Below are 17,574 nucleotides of genomic sequence, written 5' to 3' on the forward strand. Positions count from 1 at the left end.
CAACTTAGGTCACGATCTCGGCTTAAAGCGCCTTCAAATCTGAGCGATACTCTCCGCTTCACCGGAAGTTAGTTTAGTTGCTTAACCTAACGAAACCCAACTAAGGTCACTGATTTCACCATACTCACTCGCGAGTGTGCCATCTGGTGCCATGCATTGAGGGAGAAAAATAAAACCTCTATTTGAATTAAGAGCTTATTAATAAGGACTTTCTATCTTGTTTCTTAATGTCTGCATTTTTACTTTGCTTACTTTAACTCAAAAATCAACCTTGATTCAGAGTCACGTGAACTCACGATAAAGTTTACTCCATACTTTTGTCCATGCATGCTTTGAGCTCAAAATCGAGAATCTACATCCATCGTTCTTTCTATCGATGATAACCGCGGGAAGAAAAAAAAATACATCTTGTAACTGTTGAAAAAAAAAAAGACTCCACGAGGAATGCCAAATGGAGGTTAGTGAAAACTTGTACGAAAAGAGAACACGTAAACTTCGGAAGTCGGTGGAAAAAAGTGTTTTCAGCACTTGACGGGATTGCATCGTCGTCAGATTTCGTCGTCGACGTAAGGGCTCATCTCAATTTCGACGTGAGCCCTGTTCTCCATGTGACTTTACGTTTTCCACGGCTCATTTGGAATCAGAGATGCGCCCTCGCGTCAGAGGAGCGACGATTCGTCGTGTGAACATGAAAGATACTTTCATGTGACGTGCGACGCGTTTCGAGAGGGAGCGACAAGAAAATAAGTCATTTACTTTCCAGGAAGGCCCGAAGCTGTGGTCCTTTCAGTTGCATGCCGCCGCGACATGCCCAAGTTGCCCGATCTAAGGAAATTTGCCGCATAATTCCTAGCCCGAGTAAATTTCTTTATCCTTTTCAATTGTTGCTAATTAAAATTATTCTACCACACTGGAAAAAAACACATTGGATCTAGAGTCCAGACTCTTAAAAACATCGGAAAGGAAAAAGTACTCTTGATTCGATCAGAATCTAGCTTAAATCAAGAACCAAGCCTCTTAATTTAAGCGGATTTCGTTTTGATTCAAGCAAAAATCCGATTGAATCAAGAGTGCTTTTTCTCGTCGATGTTTTCAAGAGTCTGGACTCTAGATCCAATGTGTCTTTTTTTCCACTGCACCCAAACGGTAATCGGTAAATTTAATAGACTTTTCTGGTGGTTTTCTATCACCAAGAACCCCCTGTGACTTTACTAACTTCGTCATCAAACACAGGAATAGCATATTTGGTGACCAAGAAGTCAATAAATCATCTGAAACTCGGTAGAATTACAAAGAATATATGATGATCAATATAGTTCCTGGGAAAGCTATAGTATTTTTACTTACTTTTGGTTAGTTAGTATACAGCAATGGGCTGCCGCCAGGTCCTTGTCGCGAGAAATCATTCTTGAGAATACTCCTATGGTTCTCTTTCGGGTAAACTTTTAATGGAAAAATAGTTTTAAAGCCCATGCCAAGAAAGGTATGCGTGATAAAGCCAGGCAAATTTAATTCTCAGTGGATGCAATCTTGGGACGGTAAAACTTCCTACTTCGCGCAAGACTGACCCCAATGTAAAGTTACCTAGCATCATTTTGCATACTTCTTTAAGCTTGAGTAGTGAACCTTTTTTCTTTCTTTTTTTTTTTTTTTTTTTTTTCAAGGTCTGCTTAAAATAACTCTGGTGTTACTTTTCCGCCAGAAAAGTTTGTACTCAGTGCTTTGTACCCATGAACAGAACATTTTTTACGACAGTCTCAAATGAGAATAAACAGTCCTCTGCTTCCAGAGGCGCGTCGTCATAAGGGTTAAAGATTCCAGAGTCTCCTCCCCCCCCCTATTATTTTTGAGAAATTGCTGTAATTGCCTCCTCCCAGAGTAAGGGTGAAAAAGAGGAGAAAAGAACAAAGGTCATTATGTTTCTGTCCCCCATTTTCGACCTCTGATTGCTCGGTGTGCAAATTACAGCTCATGTTCACTCTTCAGTGGCAGCATGCTTTCGAGCTTGTGAAACGTAATATCTAGGGGACATGCAATTTTCGCCTCCGCCCGCCTTGCGCCTCGAACCCTCTCACTAGACGTGCACTTGACTTGGCAACCTTTTTCAAAGTCGTTTCGCGCCGGCCGCGGTCACAAACGCCTTTCGACGGACTGAAGTGCTTCAATAAACCTGTCCGCGCCTTTTCAACCTGCTGCCATGCCATGTGCCTCGACCCCTGTCAACCTAGCCGCCTCCATCGTTCATTCGTCATTCCTTTATGCCCTCCCGATGACAAAAAAAGGGGAAAAGCTACCTTTCGCGCAATTTATTTCCACTTTTTCTCCGTCTCTCGACCTGGATGGGAACTCTTTTTTCGGCCGGCTTTTAAGTGTCAAAAAATATACTTCATTTTTTACCAATCCCGTGCATGTCTCAATCCCTCGTTGCAATATTGCAATTTTAAAACGGGTCGTCGTACATAATAATACAACGTGAATGTATAAAAGTATCTTAAGTGCACTTGAGCACACTTCTACAGCAGACCAATTGTGAATTCTTCAGCACAAGAAAGTAGATAAACAAGGAGTCTGAAGTCTTGAAGTCTGAAGAGTTGAAGTCTGCACGACTCTGTGCGGGCAGAGTCGAGACAGATATGGAGGCGCCACTTAGGCTATTCATTTCTTTAGATTTACAGAACTAAATTCACGATAAGGTAACTAAAATTCTTCCAAAAAAAGACGGGTGTGTCCAGTGGTATTACAATTGATCTTTCAAAAGATTGTGGTTTGGTCCCGAAAAATTATGATCGCGTCAAAGAAATACACACAAATCCTATGATCCACCAATTTTTTCTCGACTGACCACTGAAAAAAATGTTTATTGAGATATTATTCTAACTTAGAGCGTCGTTTCTTGTCGACAAAATTTGATTTTTTTAAAAAGTGAAATCCGTGCAAATTTAAGTTAAGTTTAAGTTTTTTTTTGTAGCTAAAGAAATGTTGTTTTGCTACCCTTGAGTTCAAGTTAAAAAACGATAGCAAAACAACGTAGCCTCAACTCCAAAAACCAAATTTTGTCGGGAAGAAACGATGCTGTGGGTCAAAATATTTTTTTTTTTTTTTCAATCTACAACGAAAATACGGAAAGCTTTAAGAGAAATTTCGAGATTTCGGGGCAAAGTCCGACAGCTGTTCACCCCCAACTCTCCGGGCCCGCCTCATACACTGGTACTTTGAGCATGTCGCGGCCTTTGCACCCTCTCCTCTCTCGCTACCCGGTGAGTCGACAGTCGACCACTTGAGACGAGGTTTCAGGGATTCGGCCGCGACGGAAAAGCGCTCTTTTGAGAGTCGCCCTGGTCCTTGAGTGCTGTGTCGGTGATTGACTGTCAAGAGTGCGCCCATGTATCCAGGCGCGTCTCTTGTTGCCCGCCTTCAAAGCACGCCTCGGATACACGATACCCGCTAAAAAACAGAGCGCCCGAGTGCTCTGTTGACCCTTAAAAAAACCCTCCCCGAACTTTCTCCCGCAGTCGCCTTGCTCTACTGCCGTGCTAAGGAAAAACGCCGTATGAACATTCGAGAGCTGCAAAATTTCCCCGGATACAACATTTATTTTTGAAGAAAGTTATGCATATTTCTCCTTGAAATTTTCAGACTTTTTAGAAAAAATCTCTAACAAAATCCTCTTAAAAACTGGAGAAAAACATTCTCAAATTTTACTGAAAACGCGTGGTTTGTCGAAGGAAATTTGGCAACGGCTGAAGGCTCATACGGCGTTTTGCCTTAGCACGGCAGTATACTGCCTTGCTGAGAAAAAACGCCGTATAAACCTTCAGGCGTTGCCAACTTTCCTTGGATACAACACGAATTTTCTGGTAAACTCATGAATATTTTCCTTCCGATGTTTCAAATAATTGTATTCGCAATTTCATTTAGAGTCCCTGAAAATTTCACGGAAAATTGTTCATAGCTTTCCTCGAAAATAAGCATTTTATAGAAGGAAATTTGGCAACTCTCGAATGTTCATACGGCGTTCTGCCATAGCACTGTAGTACACCAGAGAAGAGCCACTGACACACGAAAAAAAGCCTTATCGTTTGGACCATTTGCACGGAGTCCTACATTTGCACGGATTCAAATAGAAACAGCTTAACTGCATTTTGTGTTGTCTTTTCAACTAAATCCCTTGATAAAATGGACGTTTTTTCTGCCAAACGGAACTATAGATGAGTGGAAAAGATGGGGTGTGCTCTATAAAGCTGCTTAAGAAGCAGTGTTGAAGAGTGCATGATTCCCTTTGAAGAAATGAAAAGCGGGATTTTACATTCTATCAAACGGAACTATGTGTCAACTGAATACGGCACTCATGAGCCATGGGCTTGTGACAAGAGCGTTGTGGACAGAGCTCATGAGTTAAAGATTCCCACGAGCGGCCGCGGAGTATGCGCCATCGTCGCTGACGTCACTGGCGCTTTATAATTCCCATTCATTCTTACGGCCCTCGACTAACGAGCACACCCTTTCTTTTCCACCTGCCTCTAGTTCCGTTTGGCAGAAATACGTCCATTTACCAATTAAAGTGGAGGAACGCCTCCATGCCGTCCGGTTCGAGCGAATTCCTAGCTTTTTTGAAGGTTTTCAGCGTTTTTCAGTGTTTATCAACTTTTTCGCTAGTGCAGCTGGTTTTTTTTTCAAAGCTTTGTCAACATTTATTCCGTCTAAAGGACCGTTTTCAATGATGAATGACAAGTGTATGCACTTGTCACCTAATGTTATACATTTTTTTGATGCCGCCGCAAGTCTTTTAATGGATGCACTTGATTCCGACGAAACGGAGTTTCAAATCATATAAATCACACCGGTATTATTGGTAGATTTGAAAAATTACCACCCGGGCATTTCTGAAGTTTTCATTTCATTTTCATTTTCATCGTGATAAACTACAACATCACCCTTCCTTCTCTCATCAATTTCATCTTATAAAACTAATAAACATATTTGGGGAGGCATCGTGTGTGGTAGACTGAAAGAAGAAAAACTAGATTAAAGAGACAGAAATGAGCCTGAAAATCTAGAGGAAGTACAGATTATGTAGGTGCCAAGCCAGTGGGAAAGCGTGAACTTCAACTTCCTCCCCGTGGCTGATCGTCAGCCGGAACGGACCCTGGTGACGCATCAACAGAAAGGTCAAGGAACCGTATCTAAACTCCCATCCCAGGTTCAAGACGAGGGAGGGGGGTCCACCATGGTTTCGCTAAGAAAACTAATGGGAAATTTAATGAGAAATTGTTCACTGGAAAAAAACTCCGGTTATGGAAGCCATACTTACACTTACAAGCTGTAAAGACGTACCATCCGCGTTCCGGGCTCAGAGGCCGAAAGTTCCGGGCGTAGTATCTAGAGCAGTCGAAGGTACGTCTCCAGCATCCAGAACTTTCGGCGTCTGAGCCCGGAACGGACGGTATGTCTACATAGCCCGTATCTTTTCTTTCGGTGTGTTATTCATTGTCACGGCCAGAATGGATATAGGTCTGTATCAAAGAGTCAAACGATCTGAAACATGTTAAACCCTTGACAGCAAACTTTGCCTACCGCTACCAAAAATTGTTAGGCTCGCGTTTTAACCTTTTTAAAAAAAGTTCTCTTTTATCATTGATTTTTTACACTAGAAAAAAAATGTTAAAATGGACATAATTTCCACCTTTGATGATTTTTTTTGTACTGCATACGAAAGTTTTACTAATTTTCTTCCTGAAAATTTAACTCTAACTCAATATTTATTTTGTATCCACACGACATGTTATATTATTACCATGATAGAAACAAAGCTATCATTGTTGCCCACTTTTTTCTTACACAGAGGTAACTTTCAATTCCAGCGTAGTAACATATTCTAACTGGAAACATAGCGGCTACATTTATTCCCTTCCATTTTTTAGGTACGTCGTTAAAAATCTTCAATCCTGAAATAGTTAGATGTTCGAGGATTTGTATTTTATGTTGTAATCAGATAAATAAAATGTTGATACCTGGAAGATTAGATACCCGACGAGAATTTAGAACTAGCTCTAAGTTTCTATTAGAGTCTCTCTATGATGAATAATAAATAATAAATATAATTTAAAAAATAACAAACTCTCAATTTATTTTGGGAAGCAGTGCTTCCGGTGTTCATACAGATCTGTTCCAGCAATAAAACGAATAAAATTTTTGTCTTTGATAGAACGTTGCTGCGTTTTACGACTAACTGTCTTAATTTCAAGGGCCTCAGGCAAGCTACCCGGGACAATGACTCAAAAAACTTTACGACATGCTCCAAGAATGCTCTCATTCGTAACACAAATAAATTTGTTCTGTCTGAAAGGAACCAATTCAGAATTTACACGGGTAAAGGTCAAGATTCGCATGTCGAGGATTCCTCGGGTCGAATTTTATAGGTCAAACGACTCGCCATTGACCGGGGGCCACGAGGATCTTGACGTGATCTTACCTCTCCGGTCGAGGAAAACGCAGCTCATAAATTAGGAATAAAATTAACGCGGCAACGGGATCCAGAATTTGGAGCCGTCTCTCGGAAATGGGCTAAATTGGACGTCCATCTCCAGCGATGGCGGATGCGCGGCCGGTGAGGCAATGATGCGTGCAGCTCCACATTATTAAAAACCACCTAACTCAAATGGAAACTAAATGTAGTCACGCGGTTTTTCCTAAGTCAGGATTCTGTGCCTGAGGGCGATTTTGGGCGATTTTTCGTAGGTCGTGTCCACCCTCGGATGATACGCGAAATCCTCGAATTCTCAATGTTTGCTTTGAAAACACCACACACACGGATATTTCGCGAGCAACGGTGCTTGACTTTTTGATTTATGTACGGCCCACCGAAGAGAAACAATCGGAATGAATGACGTCAGAAAATATGCACAGAGGATGAACCGGAAACAAGGTTCCTTCATGGATTGAATTTTGTTGTTCTTATTATTTCGAGAATGATCAAATAGGATAAGGCGAAGGAGAATTGAGTGACGTCATTTTATGTGATATGGATTCAACTTTCAGAGAGCTGCTCTTTGCTTCTACAAAAAATAAAACAGGAGTGGCAATTTTGAAACACAGCAATGGAGATACGTGGTTTCACACTTTGACCGTCGAAATTGGGCCTTTTGAGGAAAGGAGCGTGAGGACTGAAATTTATGGACAAAGAAATAGACGAAGAAGACACAAGAAGTATGGAGCGGAAATGTGTAGAAATGTAGAAATGTGTGGTTCTTATTGACTAAGGGAGAAAATGATGGACTATAACCAATGGGTTGCCGTTAGTTAGTCTATTAACTGCTTCCTTCGTCCATTTTAACCACCTGCTTCCACCAATAGGATGCCCCCATATCCCTTTTATCTTGTTTGTCTATAGCTTTGTCTATAAATTTCAACCATCAGCTCGCTGGTTAAGGAAAAACTCTGCCGTGCTAAGGAACAACGCCGTATGAGCCTTTAGACGTTGTCTAACTTCCTTTGATAAAATACGAATTTTTGGGAAATCTGTACGTGAATGTTTTTCTTACAACTTTTCACAGAATTTCATTCACGATCAGATCTAAATCATCTGAAAATTTCAAGAGAAAATATTCATAACTCTCCTCAAAAATAAACATCTTATCGGAGGAAATTTGGCACTCTCGAATGTTCATACGACGTTTTTCCTTCAGCAGAACCATGATCATGACCCTAAATCTCGGATCCGAAAACCTTCGAAAGGCTCCGATCCGGCAACTAGCAGTAAGTGGCAAACATTTGCCACTATTCCACTAGTTTGTGCGGGCGGGGGATGGTGGGAGGGAGGGGGATGTGGGGCTGGCATTCACGCGAATGCCCACAAGGCTGGTACTGACGCGGATGCGGGGAGGATCTGACTGAAAACAGTGGAGATGAGATGGCCGATAGTTTAAGCAGCCAGTTCTAACGGCTGCAACCGCGGTCGGTCGGTCGGGAGTCAGTAATTACGACAATTGCCAAGGATCGGTGCCGTCCCGTAACTGCTGTAAGAGTACAACCGTTTGAGGCGCGGGGAGGGCGGGGGGTGGGGGCTCTGAGGCAACATGGAAAATTGGACGATTTAACTAGTCGCGTTTAGCTTCGCGATTTTCCGTGCGAGATGATTACGTTACAACCGAGCGTTATGACTCCTCACATGGTTGTCGGACTCGCCTGTATCGTCGTGGTCATGTGAAGAGGGGAAATTGGAAAGTTGGTAAGCGCCACTAGGGGTTGCTAGGATTCGTTGTTTCCATCACGAGAGAATATAAGTACATTTGAGGGCTTAGAGGACAAGGCGCATCATAAGTGCAGTTTTCGAAAAAATTGAGATTTTAATCATTTGAAGTAAAACTTGTCCAAATGCATATTTTGTGAAAAATTTGCTCCCAAATTCCAATTTTTAAGCATCTAAAAGTCAGTTTGAACTTTCTTTCCGCCATAGTGATCCATGTAATTTCAAACTTCAAACATGTATTTCTTGAAATAGCAAAAACTGCACTTACGCGCCTTGTACTCCAAGTCCCCCATTCCAATGATGCTGAATTGTCCCTCGCAAATTACATTTTTACTAGGAGAATCTTAAACATTCCAAGCTGAAAATTTCACTGATCTCATGCAAAAATTTGAAAAAAATTTGGACAAAAATTGCAAAGATACATTTTTGTAAAAAAAAAAAATTATTTTTTTAAATTAATTTTGCAACCTTGGAATAGAGCAACGTTACTTTCTTCGGGAAATGACGGATAAAGCAACTTTTTCCCCGGAAACTAAGGACCGGGGAAAGCAATAATTCTTGTTCTAAAAATTAAACCAACATTTGAAGAAAAAATCCTCATGAAGTTCGATAAAGCGAAGATATTTGGGTTGATTTTTGGTGAGAAACACCATGTACAATCTGAGCAACACTCGATGGCGCCTCTCAAGTTTTTAATTTCCACTCCTCAATATATGGTGCTATCCAATATCTTATTTGCGAAATTGGATTGCGCCAATATTCGTTAATAAAGAGAGACATGATTTTCTCTAACTGAGGAAGTGTTTTGCGATATCCCTCTCTGAAGCGAAAAAAAATTAGATCGATTTTACATGGGCTAGATGCTGAAGTATTTATTGATAAGTTACGTATTATTTAGTTTGTCGAATCTTAAATTGTGACAAGAAAACTCCCACTTTCTTACTGCGATACAGAGAGGCAAAGAAGATGTAAATATTGTAGATTTTTCATTTATCGAGCTTTAAGAGATTTTCCACGTGTAGTAGTTTCTCTTTTTCTGTGAAAAATTTGTTTGTTTCAATTTTAGTTTTTACGTAGAGTTCCAAAGTGATCTACATATTATACTTTTGCGAGTAAAGCCATGAAATTAAAAAGAAATCACTATAGTTGAAGGAACAACAATGGTAACGAGATGAAAATGGGAATACACTTCTTAACGAAATTTCCGGATAGTCTCCACCATAATTACAGTAGGTGATTGAAATATGGAAATTTTGAGTCATGTCTCATGCATATAGAATGTAAGGGAAAATTCGTGTAGTTAAATGAAAAATAGCGCTAACCATTATCTTTTTTAAAAGTATAACATCTTATAATTTCGTCAAATTTAAAATATTAAACTTTACCTACTTTCAGTCTAGCTGCAAGGTCAGGTATGACGTGCTTAAAAGCAATTGACTTTAATTCGAAATCATGGTAATTTAAGGTGACAAAAAGTATAAGAAATCAGTTATTGCATGTGGCAATAGTAATAATAGTAATAATTCTGTGCTTGAAACCTACTGTAAATATAAGCACTGTAGGATGAATAATATCATTATAGAACATCATATTACTGATAACTGCCTATTTTAAATGGCTTTCTGCCGTATTTTTAAATGTTTTAATAAATGCAATCTCCTATCAAATACTTCATTGATCTTGTTCAGTCATTCTTCATTCTTTCATTTTTAAAAATTACAAAGTGCACACACATATTTCAATGGAATTTCCTAAAATCTTTTTGAACAATATTAATCCACGAAGAACAAGTTGAAAGTTGCGTATTCTAAGCTCTTTTTTAAAACGCGCATCACCGAGAAAGTCAAGCCGGTGTCCAAAAATATCCGCCCCGCTATGGGTAAACTTTCGTGAACGTAACTTCTCTGCCGCGATGTATGATCTTTGCAGTCCAGCATTGATAGCGGTTGGACAGGTCATAAATCGTGGCAGAGAACTTGCGTTGTCAAAAGTGTACCCGTGGAGGGACGGATTTTTTTTTGACAGTATATTGGCTTTCTCAATGATGTGCGTGTAAATAGGAGCTCAAAATATAGAACTTTGCATGAACTTGTTTTTCAGGGTAAATATTCTTTAAAAAATAGAGCAGAATTTCTGTGCACTACGTGCACTTTCTATTTTTCAAAAATTAAAGGGGTTTTTTTGGGGTTTTTTTTGGTTTTTTTAAGGTAAAGAGGAATTCTTAACGAAATGATAAAAATTGAGTTGAGGAATTAACAACACACGTGTATTTTGATCAACTGAGGAACATGGCTGGAAGACATTGTCGACTCACAATAATCTCACAATCCGGGGGAAGCATCTAGCTGTGGCAGGGTTCGACGGGAGGGCAGACTTCCTCGACGATGACGGCGGGCTTGGCTGGGGCTTCATGCACCTGCGGGGCGATTATTGAAATGATATCGACTGTATGTCAGCGCTTTGTCGTGTCGCGCCATCGACTAAGCAATGGCTTAGTCGATGGCGCGACTCGACAAAGCGCTGACATACAGTCGATATCATTTCAATAATCGCCCCGCTGGGGGTGTTCGTACTCGTCGACAACGACGGGTTTCTGGGTGTAGGCGTGGAGGACAGCACCCTGGGTGTGCTTGACGATGTACGGCTGTCCGTAGTAGTGGAAGACAGAGGGAGCAGAGTGGTGCTCGATCACCTGGGGTTCACGGTGGACTCCGTAGGTGTATGGCACGGGGAGGTTGGACTTGACTACGACGGGCTTGATCTCCGGAACTGGAGCCGGGCAGGGAGCGTGGTGAGAGCGGGCGACAGGGGTGGCGATGGCGGATTCGTATCTGGCGACGGGGGCGGCGTCACGGACTTGGTAGACTGGGTACTGAGATTGAGAGGAGATCTCGGGGGTGGCAGCGTACTGGATTCCGGATGATTCCAGAGACTTCAGGTCACCGGCGTAAGCGTAAGAAGGGTACTGCTGGTAGGATCCTCCGTAGTAAGACTGGCTGGTGGCCGGGATGTTGTAGTAAGGGTACTCGGCGGCGTGGGCAGCGGCCAAGAAGGCGACGACGGACAGAGCAACGAACATGGTGGTGGATTCCTTGGATGATCAAGTGTGAATAGTAAATATACTAATGATTGAATTGATAGGCGGCACGAGTATTTAAGCTCGACAAGTTGTCTACACCTGCTCTTTGTGGGTGGCGAAGAGCCGCTTTGAGTTTGTTTGTGATTTCAAAGTTCGTTTGCGTCAACCGCGCGGTCAGTCCCTTATGTTCGTTGTTTTGTTTTCGCGGTTCTTCTAAGCGCTTTGATTTTCCTCGATCGTGGAAAGTTCAAAGTACGGGAGGAAAATTTGTGAAGTTGAGGGAGACACGGAGGTAGAAGAGCATCGACCCAGAAAAATAACTAGAAAGTTTCCTGTGGATACTTCAATCGGTTTTGGATGGAAAGATGAGAAAAAGAAATCGGAGATTTTATTTGGGTAGCAGTATGTTACGTAGGGACAGTGGGACATGGGTGTCCCCCTACTTTAAGGGGAAAGAAAATGTTAGTTAAAAATTTAGCATTTCTCAAAGAAGGATTCTGTTCAAAGAAAACTTCCTTTAAAAAATCACCTTTTTGAAAGTGTCCCGTACGTCGTCCATGTCTCAATATTATTTTGCAAATTGCCAATCATTCATAAAAGCTTGGAAAGTCACCGCAAATTATCGAAGATGTAGTTAATTAGTTTCTTTGTTAGCTCCAAAATATTTAAATGGATGTTTTGTAAGGTCCACGTTTTTAATGCTGGTTTTGAGAATTTGATAATATTCCAATAGAGAATCAAGAATTTCCCAATTTTGATAAGGTCATTTCACCTTTTGAGGTTAGTCCTCAGCCAAGTTGTCCTTTTGCGGTTTGCTATCGAGTTCAAATGTAATAAACATCGATGACATACATTTGAACTTCAAGAATTAGAGGCCTTTAAGGAATTAAAATTTCAATGCTTGCTAACATGCCTAATGCACAGTCGTGTGCAGATATTCGTTCCGGCCTCAAAATGTATCATCGTGATTGAGTAACCTAGGGACCTAAGCCTTTGACTACTTTCTCTCTGATAATTAATAAAAATTGAAACAATATTAAATTAAAAGGAAAAAATTATCGTTTCCACAGAAGATCATTTCGAGAATATTTATTTATGAGATCACTTAAATACTGCTGCAAGGTTTTGTAAAAACAAAGAAATTACGATTTGGTTGACACTCCAATGCGATTAAAAATGCATATTCGAATGTTTTACCTTTGACCTAGTAACAATTTCTTGGATTTTGATAATGAAGACAAATATTCCAGTTATCAATACTAAACCTGGGGCGCTGGATGTTCGCACCTTCAAAGTAGATAAGCGAAAACAACTAGGACTCGGAAATCTGCGGCTCAGTCCATCCTAAATGTTTATTTCAGTTTTTAATAAAATGATAGCAAATCATTAAAATTCCTAGAAATTTTGATTGTTTATTGAGTTTTTTTTAAGTATATCAGTGCTATTTCGACGGTGAAAATCCCAGACCACGCATCTTTGTTTGTGACTTTGCAAATCCCGGAAATCCCCTGCTATCATACTTTATTTTTTAGATGGAAAACTATTCAATATCAATTTTTTACAGCTTCCGTGATTTTTCACCTCTATACCAAGAAAATTCTGTAAAACCTGAAGGAATGGTGTTGGTTTGTTCTTCTCTAAAAATATAAAATAGGAACGGAGATGTTCAAACATTGTAAACGAGATACGTGGTTTGGGAGTTTCTTCATCAATTTTCCGGAGTGGAGCACCGGAGGTCAAAATGCTTAAGCAAATAGGTATCAAAGTCAAAGAATGCCTCTCCTTGAATTTCCTCAATTTCTCGCAACACACTCTTTTTTGCATTGATAGTGCCTTTTTTGTGGACGGTTATACATGAAAATGCTAGAAATCGCCACTCCTGACTTTAAAATTGGTACTTTTCGTGCTTCATTTATTTATTTATTCAAATGTCTCAATTCCAAGAAATTTGATGAGAGCACATTGCATAGGTAATCCCTCAAGTCCTGTAAGCAACATGTTAAAGTCTCATCATGATTTACTCCGCTGCTCGTAAAAGCGTCCCGTAGGTATAAAAAGTTTGGAGAATAAAACCGCACAGCGATCAGTACCTACAAACCAAATTGAGAATGGTGTAAGTCCATTCTCGTTCCTTGAACAGCTTATTTCCATGCGAAGGCCTGATAGGTACAGTTTTCATCGTGATCAATAGATGTTTAAGGAAGTCCTTAAGAGAAGCAGCACGAAGTGGACAACTGCATGAGAGGCTTGAAGGACAAGGCGCATAAGTGCAGTTCTTGCTATATTGCATGAGAAACACATGTTTGAAGTTTCGAAATTTAATGGATCCTTATGGCGAAAAGAAAATTCTAACTGACTATTAGATGCTTAAAAGGAATTTGGGAGCGACTTTTTCACAGAATGTGCATTAAGACTAGTTTCACTTGAAATCATTAATATCTCAATATTTTCAAAAGCTGCAGTTATGCGCCTTGTCCTCCAAGCCCCTCAACTCTAACAAAGCCCTGAGTAAAATTTAAAAGTATAACTGTGGAAACCGGTCCTTGTAAAGGGACAGATAAGACGATTTCCTGCGAAAAATTTAAAATTTAAAAGCGTGAATATTGGGAGTTTTGAAATCTTTACGGTAGGCCCGTATCGACCGTACGTTTGTCAAAATCCTGGAATGCTTTTCTTTTTTATTTTGTGCTTTTTCTGAAGGTGGGTCATTTTAATCTCTTCAAGGCTTTGTTTACAGTTATATCGTTAAATTTTACTCGCGGTTCGTAATAATTGTCCTTTTCACGATGTTATGTTGTAGGGGCTTCCTCAGACCTTCTTCCATCACAATGTGAATTATTTAGGGCGTCCTTAAGAATAGGAACTGTTTACGGAACGACTACGAATACAGCCTTCGGCAGCGATTCTTGAAAGTTGGCAACACTGATACTCTTCCATTTAAATGCATGTGAAACAATCGATTCTTGGCTCACCTATATTCGATATTTTAAATAGATTTAAATGGAAGAAAAATAAAGTCGCAATCTTGCAAAATCGCCACTTGCAGCTTATGAGAGAATGGTGCTCATTCACGGGAAAAGTTCATGTTTGTAATAAATTCTGGACTTTACAGGAAAAAATATTTAATTCGAGTTTCAAATGTTTCTTTGTCATGTCAAGTCTGAAGTCGATCTGAACCAACTCTACCACATTAAAGACATTCTGAGTAGATTGAGTTTTTAATTTTTATCGTAAATATTAATTTATCGTTTCTTTTTTTTTATTTTAAGACTTTTGTTCTATAAAATCTCCCAGTTGGAAAGAAAAAATATATGTGCTTGTGAGTTGAACAAAGCCTTTGCTCCAATTGAACAAGGTTAAAATAGTGGAAAAATTTCTTGTTTGTTTTTTTTAAACAAAAATTAAAAATTGTAAAAAAACCAACACTCATAACCTAACTTATTCAAAATTGTTTCCCTCATTAAATATTGCAATAATTACACAAGTTGAAATCTTGCATCCCGCGTAAACTGTCTCTGTTCCATTAATTCCTTTCGGGTTGGTCAAGTAAACAAAAACTATCGAAAAAAGAGTGTATGTCAATTAATTGAAATTTGACTTCATCCCACCAATCAGAAAAAATAAAAAATACTAAAGTTTAAACTATTGCAGAAACTCTAGGAAAGTACAAGAACTGTCCAATTTTATTCACTTGATGAATGCTTTGGTAAATAAGTAATCGATTATATGTCATTATTTGTTGTTACTGTGATTTTTGGTCCACTGAAGACTTGAAGTTTTAAATGATGAAATATTAAAGTTCTAAGCTCACATATATTGAATTGAAACGACTGTTTTTAAATGAATGATTGAGAGCTTGCAATTTTTTATTTTTTTTTACTTTTTTTTCAGTTATACTTTTAATACTTGAGTATGAACACTGCTAGATTCCGTGAATCTTTCATTTCCTTAAGATGAAATTAAAAATGTTAAAATCAGTAATATGAATTTCATACTTCACGACTTTCATTGGTATCCTCGAGGGTAACTGTACTTTTTCATTTAGCTGATAGCTCAATGGAAATAAAAACTATCTAGAATGTCACAATAGGTTGCACTTAGGATTATTAGTTCTCAAATACCTAAAGTAGCAATTACTCTCTTCATATACCTATCAAAGATCATAATTTTTGAAGATACTTAAAAAAAAGACCTCTCAAGAATTTGCTGAAGTGGAAAATTTGAAATTCAAAAAATTCTGCTAAAATCTTATTTGCAAAAGACTATAGTCGTACTAAAAAAAAAAGAAAAAAAACTATGTTAGCTGAAGAAACGTATTTGTTACATAAAAATATGTTTCAACTATAGATTCTGTACTTTAAACGTGTTCTTGAGTTTTCGTCTTAAGTTAGCATTGATTGAATTATTAGTCTTTGTTATCATGAATTTAGCAATGATAGTAAGAAAATTGCGAAGAAGATTTTTTTAATTCATTTTTTTCAAGACGGAGAAAATATCTATTGCTTTCAAGGTTAATAATGCAATGCGAAGAGAAAACTTCCGATTACCATTCAAATGTTGCCAATTTCTTTTAGAGCAAAATGGTTTTTTTTCACGAGGAAACTTGAACTTATTTTTCTTTGAATTTCTCAGACCCACAAAATAAAACTGCAAATGAAATTACCAGAAAAATCCAAACAAAAAGATTCTTAAGTTTCCCAGAAAATTCCCATTTTATTAAAAAAAAATTAGGAAGCACCATCATGTTGCTTACGGCGTTTTCCCTTAGCATTGCAGTGACTCATGTCGTAAATGATTAAGATCGATGATAATTATCATTGATTCTTGCTTTAAAAGGGAAAGTAAATCAGGAAAATGAGAAAAGTAGGAATTAAGTAATTAACAACACACGTGTATTTTGATCAACTGAGGAACATGGGAGAAAACAAAACAACTATCTTTGGTGACTTACAAATGCGATGATGTTGCAACACTTAGTGGTGGTAGCTTTCGACGGGAGGGCAGACCTCTTCGACGATGACGGCTTGCTTGGCGGGCTCTTCGTGCACCTGGGGGTGTTCGTACTCGTCGACAACGACGGGCTTCTGGGTGTAGGCGTGGAGGACAGCGCTCTGGGTGTGCTTGACTACGTAGGGTTGTCCGTAGTAGTGGAAGACAGAGGGAGCAGAGTGGTGCTCCAAGACCTGGGGCTCACGGTGAACTCCGTAGGTGTATGGCACGGGGAGGTTGGACTTGACTACGACGGGCTTGATCTCCGGAACTGGAGCCGGGCAGGGAGCGTGGTGAGAGCGGGCGATGGGGGCGTCGTAGGAGCGGGCCTGGTAGATTGGAGCGGAGTACTGTTGGACCTCAGCGTACCGGGGGGCAGAAGCCTCAGCGACGGCGTACCGGGGGGCAGCAGATTCGACGGCGGCGTACCTGGGGGCGGCGATCTCTTGGGTGGCGAATTTGGGGGCAGCAACTGGAGCTGGCAGGGGAGCGGCAGCGGGTGCTGGGGCGGCTTCCTCAGCGGCACGGTAGTAGGAAGGAGCGGAGTACTGCTGGGGGTACTGCTGGGGGTACTGCTGGTAAGAGTACGGGCTGGCGGCCTGCTGGCTGTAGTAGGGGTACTCGGCAGCCTGGGCGGTGGCCAGAACGGCGAGGACGGAGAAGACAGCGAAAGCCATGGTGCAGGATTCCTCAGATGATCAGGTACGAGTAGTCCACTGGCAGAACTTGAAGTGAATTGCTCTTTCGAGGGCTAAACTATTTAAAGCTTACGGGGGACAGCCTAGACTTTCCGGCGAAAAGTTAGACAGTATGTTTAGATTTCCGAATTTTGCTGGCGTTGGTCCTATTCGGCATGGATTGTTCTTTTCCGCCTGTTGTTTAGTGTTGGCGGAATCGTCAGCAAATAACTGAGTTTTTCCTATAACACCGTGAATTCAAAGTGCAAGTCAACGCGGATGACACGAATAGGTAGATGACCGACAACCGGAAAGGATAATTCCTGCAAAGCTTAGCATCGATCTTATGCATTGAGAGGTGCGGTTTGTGACGCTTAATGAAATTGCATGGTTATCGTTTTTTCATTGGTGCCTCGCTTTCATTTTTTATAATAGAATTGAAAAATCGAGGAATAAATCATTCATGTTCGCAACAGAATAAGCATTGTGTTCTACACATTAAAGTCAATTTTCTTTACAGTAAGATGGTATGCTCGCTCTTTAAGGAGACTGACCTAAAGCCTACAGCGAAGTAGACAGAG

General features: G+C 40.1%; 2 protein-coding genes across 2 annotated transcripts in view; both read right to left on the bottom strand.

Annotated features, from left to right (window-relative positions):
• Positions 1–10,492: 10,492 nt before the first annotated feature.
• On the bottom strand, positions 10,493–11,397 carry LOC109042391 (uncharacterized). The gene is made up of 2 exons (XM_072300013.1): positions 10,806–11,397; positions 10,493–10,664 (listed from the first exon to the last, which is right to left on the bottom strand). The coding sequence occupies exons 1-2, from the start codon at positions 11,325–11,327 to the stop codon at positions 10,590–10,592; spliced, it is 597 nt and encodes a 198-aa protein (XP_072156114.1). The 5' UTR covers positions 11,328–11,397; the 3' UTR covers positions 10,493–10,589.
• Positions 11,398–16,197: 4,800 nt separating this feature from the next.
• The window catches only part of LOC109042393 (uncharacterized), a 75,378-nt gene continuing 74,001 nt past the window's right edge, over positions 16,198–17,574 (bottom strand). The window contains exon 2 of the mRNA XM_072300026.1: positions 16,198–16,645. Within this exon, the coding sequence (XP_072156127.1) occupies positions 16,301–16,645 (345 nt within the window). The 3' untranslated portion in view covers positions 16,198–16,300. The remainder of the gene's footprint in view (positions 16,646–17,574) is intronic.

This window comes from Bemisia tabaci, chromosome 4 (assembly GCF_918797505.1).
Source record: "Bemisia tabaci chromosome 4, PGI_BMITA_v3".
Taxonomy (NCBI): Eukaryota; Metazoa; Arthropoda; class Insecta; order Hemiptera; family Aleyrodidae; genus Bemisia; species Bemisia tabaci.